This window comes from Magnolia sinica, chromosome 4 (assembly GCF_029962835.1).
Source record: "Magnolia sinica isolate HGM2019 chromosome 4, MsV1, whole genome shotgun sequence".
Classification (NCBI taxonomy): Eukaryota; Viridiplantae; Streptophyta; class Magnoliopsida; order Magnoliales; family Magnoliaceae; genus Magnolia; species Magnolia sinica.
The window spans coordinates 107,034,874-107,040,928 of NC_080576.1; the positions used below are offsets into that span (position 1 = coordinate 107,034,874).

Sequence of the window (6,055 nt, forward strand, 5' to 3'; positions counted from 1 at the left end):
ATTATTTATTTTTAAATCTAAATTAAATAAGGTTAAGAAAGATATTAATTTGGACTTTGAATACTATTATTATTATATAAATTATTTGTTATAACATTATGTTAGTATGATTAACCTTATTTTATAATTGACTATCTAAATTAATAAATTTGTTTTTGTTTGATACATTTAATATAATTATTATATTACTTTTATGTTAAATTGTTAATATCATCATTTGCATAATTTTTTTATAGAAATAATAAATTATATTTATTAAAACTTTTATATATTATCAGATAAAACCTTTTTACTTATAACATAATCATATAAATAACATTAAATACTTATGTATTAATTATGTAATATAATATTATCTTACACATATTTACTTTAATTATGTTATATATTTTTTCATTATTTTTTTTTTAACATACAATTATATTGTATTACTACTATATTATTATGAAACATAATATTTATATTTTACTATACCTTAATGATCTTATAAGCCTTTTTATTTTATTTTATTTTATTATATATCTTATTATATATCACATTAATACTGATTACGTATTACAATTATATAATTTATAATTTGTTATTATTATTATATATTTTTATTTTATTTTCATAATTATATTTGCTTATATATACTTATCAATCTTACATCACTTATATTCACAATTCTGCATAATGAATCATCAATACTTTAAATAATTAATTATATGTTCTATTTGTACTGTAAAATATTGTAAGATATTATAATTTATTTGAAATTTAATTTAAAATTTTTTTTTAATAAAATATTTAAGAATTAATAAAATAATTTTAAATAAAGTATTTATTTAATTTTGTAAATTTATTTTATTTTATTTGTATATAAATTATTTCAGTATTAAATATTTAAAAAAAGAATAAAATAGAAATTCCTAAATAAGTAGATTCCCTACAAAAAAAAAAAATTAACTGACAATAATATTTGTACGAAAATTTGGATTAAATAAATATAATAATAACTGAAAATGATAAATTTCATGTTAAGATCACCTACCTTAAAGTCTGATGATCCGGCCTCGCTTTAATCTCTCTCTCTCTCTCTTGATTTACAGAGCTCTTTCTCTCCTTCACTCAATTTTTTTTTAATTTGATTGATTCATTCAATTCTTTTTCCTTTTTTTTTTCTTTTTATAAATGGATGCGTAATGGAATGGAGGAGTGAGAATTATGGGACGGTTTCATTTAGTGGGTACTTCGGCGGCCATTACCGTACAAAACGGAAGGAAAGTGGAGAAAGTGGTTTAGTCGTGCGGAAGATATAACTTTCATTTTTTATTTTATTTTTATTTTTTAAGATATAGTGGGTCCCACTAACAATAATTTAAATCTAATCCGTCCATCATCTCGGCTTGGCCAAGAGAAGATATAAAGCAAAAAAAATGAGGCTGATCTGAAACTCAGGTGGGCCACATGCAAACGGACGGCGGGGTTAGTTCCCACAAAAAAATAGGTTGTTCTTGATTTTTATTTTATTTTTTAACAACAATCTAGTGGTTAAGATCAGATTAATCTCAGTGCACAGTCAATAGTTAATGTTGGTTAGATTTGGATTAGTTAATAATTAAATATGTGGTCTTAAGTATATGAGTTGAGAGAGTGCATTATAAATAAACTTATATATATTGTACCAAAATCATGTAATCATTAATGACATTAATTAATAGTTCGTACCAAACAAAACGATCACAATTTACATGAGCCGATAGATATATGTGTGCATGGGTGTGTGGATGTATGCATGGGTCTATGTGTGTATACTCCAATGAAGGCAATTGTACATACATGTATGTGTACGCACGTGTACCAAAATTCTGGGTCATTATATCAATTATGATGTGGACTAATCCTGATACAGGAAAGTAGAATTTTTACTGAAGTAGACTGGCTGGTGTACCTCACACCAGCTATATAGCTACTATATTGACATTCGCAAGTTATGTGAGTCTAATAATGAGGTATGTGTTATATCCAAACCGGCCATCCATTTGGCGAGCTCGTCCTAAATCTTAAGAAGAAAAATAAAACTGATCTAACTATCAAGTGGACCACACTGCAAAAAGTAGTGGGGGATTGAACGTCTACCATTGAAACCCTTTTTGGGGTCACAGAAGTTTTGGATCAAAACAAAATTTCTTTTTCCTCTTAATTCATGTCTTTGTGACCTTATAAACAGATTAGATGGAAAATAAACATTATGGTGGGCCCTACAAAATTTTTAACGGTGAAAATCATTATCTCCACTGCTATTTGTGGTGTGATCCAGATGATCTTTGGATATGATTATTTTTTGTATAATGCTCTAAAATGATATCTAAAAATAGAGGAACGGTATAGATATAATAAATACATCACTGTGGGGCCAATGTAACTTTGATCTCCTTTGAACCGTTGGTAAAACTCGTGCTCGTCTTCGCACGACACGTATCTACAGCAGCTATATATCTGGTGTGAGGTACACCAGCCAATCCGCTTTTGATTTTTCTGCTTGGGGATATGAATTCAGCTTAAATATGCAACTCCCCGGAACAAACCATCAACCCATACAAACCCGCATAGTTTCACAATGCAGCGCAATGGGAAAATAGTGGCAGAAAACATCAAAACTCACGGGAGGGTTTTTATTTGTGTAGATTATTATTATTATTATTATTTAAACATTGTTTTTATTTGTTTATATTAAACATAAAACTGTAAGAGATCATTCCCAAACAACTCTACAAGAAGATAAACAAAATCACTTATGAATCAAGATTGATACTACAGTCTACAAGTAATTAAAATGTACATCGACTTTCAAATTCGCTATAAATGCCCTTTAAATACCTACTTATTATAATTTCGCCTTCTAAATAACTATTTATTATAATTTTACCTTCTTTGAAAATAGGCGGGTACGTCTTCTTGAGAAAACAGTTTAAAAGGATTAACTTAAATTTGTGGGCCCCACCATGACATATATGACATATCCTTGTTGTCCATCTACTTTATTATGACATTTTGAGGCATGAGCCGAAAAATGAGGCAGATCCAACGTTGAAGTGGCCCACACCAAAGTAAACAGCGACCGTAAAGAGTTTTTAAAGGTGGGTGTTTGATTCACTTTTTCTTGTGGTGTGGTCCACTTGAACTTTAAATCTAGCTCATTTTTTGGCTCATGACCTAAATTCAATTGGCATAACGGATGGACGGTGTAATAATCCACATATATCACCGTGGGCCACGCAAATATTTGGCAGCATCCTGATTTTAGCGTCGAGATAAGTAAGAGTCAAATCAATATTAGAAAACGATGCAGTAATTACACATGAAAATAATTATTACATTTACTTCAGGAAATCAAACAGGCGAAGCGAGCATATTCACACCAACGCATTTAAAGAAAGCGTGCGCATTCAGAAATGTTCCTTGATGAGGTCGGAGATGGGGGAATGGGTATATTCATTTTCCCTTCGATCATCCAAATCACATTCTTCATGGAAGGACGAAGAGCCGTTTCATCTTGTATACACCACAATCCCACCTTTACCATCCTATCCAAAATATTCCCCTCCACTTCTTCTCCGCCCAAAAGCTTATGCAACTCTCCAGCCACGAAGCAGCTATAAACCCATTCAGTGAGAAGAATCTCATTATCTGCAACCTCTAACTCAACGTTCCTCCTGCAACATATAATTTCCAATAACATGATCCCGTAGCTATAAACATCTGTCTTCACTGATATCGGTGTGTTCTTCTGCCATTCAGGTGCCAAGTACCCTCTCGTCCCTCTCACCCCAGTAAATGTTCTTGTTTGATCTGGCATAAGCAGCTTTGCCAACCCGAAATCGGATATCTTTGCAGTCCAAAAGCCATCCATGAGTATGTTTTGAGGCTTTATATCACAGTGGATGATATGGGGCTCGCAGTCTTCATGTAGATAGGAGATTCCTCTGGCGACATCTAGTGCAATTCTCACCCTTTCTTGCCAATCAAGTCTTCTTTGGGCCTTGAATAGAAGGTTTGCAAGCGATCCGTTGCTCATGTAGTCGTAAACCAGAAGCCTGGCAGAACCCTCATCGCAAAACCCAAGCAATCGCACCAAGTTCCTATGATGAGTTCTCCCTATTGCCTTCGTCTCAGTACGGAACTCCCTTTCTCCTTCTTCAACCATTTTCTCAAGTCGCTTTACAGCAACCATTCTGTTGCTGTTGTATAAGGTCCCTTTATAAACTGTTCCAAAAGCACCCTTTCCCAACTCTTCCTTGAAATTGTCAGTTGCTTCTACGAGCTCATCGTAAGAAAATGATCGCAGAAGAGGCTCCTCAGACAAGCCCAAATTGTTATTTTCTGTCATCTTCCTATAGCTTTGTGCTCGATTCCTGTAGATAAGAAAACCCGAAAAAACAAACATGGCAACTGAACAAGTGGCAAGAATTATACCTGCGATTAAAATGTTCATACGTGGCTCTTTCTGGCTCTCACCATCTACCGTCCTCGTTGCATTTGGAAAAGAAGCAGCGTTTTCATTACCAACCTTAACAAAAGTGCTAGTCGAGTTTGACCTGTTTGCTATCCCATACCTCAACGGAAGCATAAGTTTCTTGCACGTCCCATCTTGAAAATTTGCAGCCTCGCAAATACAATCAGTAAAACAAGCTTCTCTGCACTCGTCTGTTTCCATCGATGAAATAGAATAAAAATAATCTCCGAAATACATATTCTTCATTGTAAAAATGGAATATGTAAAATTTTCATTCTTGCCCGTGCAAACTTCCGCAGTGAAGTTTCTGCTGCAGCCTTTGAACCGTTGATCAGGATCGATAAATTTGTAACCAGGCAAACAAAGGCAATTGGATTGGTTACCCACCAAAGTGCAGTAACTGTTAAATCCGCAAATATTTTTCACTTGACATTTATCTGACAAGGCAGACCAATCCGTCGTCGTTGTTGAGCTACCGTTCCTTGCGAAGCTGTGGGAATACAAACGGAAAATCCCATCAACGTCGATGGTTGCACGGTAGATGACAATTCCGTTGTTGGCCACGGCACCTCTTGCCACGATACTTCTATTGGAGTCACTGCTATTGACAAGGAACATGAAGCCATCTTGGTAGAGTTGCAATCTCCAGTCATTTCCTTTGCCAAACGTACCTGTTGACCAATATGAATCGGCAGCTGTGTGACCAGTTTCTTTCGCATACAACACCAGGTTTGCGTCTGATTGCATGCTGAGCTGAAAGCGCCCGGTCGAGTGATCTGTTTCTGATGTGCTTGAGAACAGTACATCATCTGAGAGAAGGGATTGGCCTCCTAGGATAGTGTCAGTTGGGGAATTGAAGCTTTCCCAGATGATTTTGTAATCGGAAGTGTAGAGAACCAGGTTGCCTGAATCAAGCATCGAGGCTAAGTAGCAGGAAGCAGATGAGACTCCGATGGAAATTATCTTATCTAGGGTTCCAGGGGTTCGTAGAAAGAGACCATAGTTCAGCAAGATCACTGTACTGGTGCTGGAAACAAGTGGATCGTCTCGGTTTGCAGTCCAGACGATTGTCTTGTTTGGGCTTGTCTCCATCCATATTCCGACTCTGAAGCCAGTGCCTTCACGGTAGAAGCCGAAAGCGAATAGGCCGGAAGGTGAGAGCAGTGAAGTAGGGTCGGTGGTGGTAGAGAGAGAAGAACCGAGGGTTATATTTGTAATTTTTGATTGAGCTGTTGCAGTAGAAAATGTTGAGAGATAGAGGAGAAAGAGAAGGATTGCAGCCATGAGAGAGATACTGTATTGTCTATGTTCGATCTTACTGCCTTCACGAGAAGGAAGGTGGGATTAAAAACCCATATTCCACATCAGATTCGATACACTAGTAGAGTATGATGATCCAAACACCGGCACACAACTACTATGCCCATGGCATATACTGAATTAAATCCAAACCATCCAAATGAATGAGCCTGTCTTTTACACGTTGTACCCAATAATTACATTGGATGGATGATTTTTTTCTTTCTGTCAATTAGTGGTTATAGAAAGAACGGTTAA

At 35.1% G+C, this 6,055-nt stretch overlaps 1 protein-coding gene across 1 annotated transcript; it reads right to left on the minus strand.

The window, feature by feature from the left end:
• Positions 1-3,360: 3,360 nt before the first annotated feature.
• LOC131243689 (G-type lectin S-receptor-like serine/threonine-protein kinase LECRK2) lies at positions 3,361-5,829 on the minus strand. The gene has a single exon (XM_058243202.1). It carries the CDS (start codon positions 5,780-5,782, stop codon positions 3,413-3,415), a length of 2,370 nt encoding a protein of 789 aa, XP_058099185.1. The 5' UTR covers positions 5,783-5,829; the 3' UTR covers positions 3,361-3,412.
• Positions 5,830-6,055: the final 226 nt, after the last annotated feature.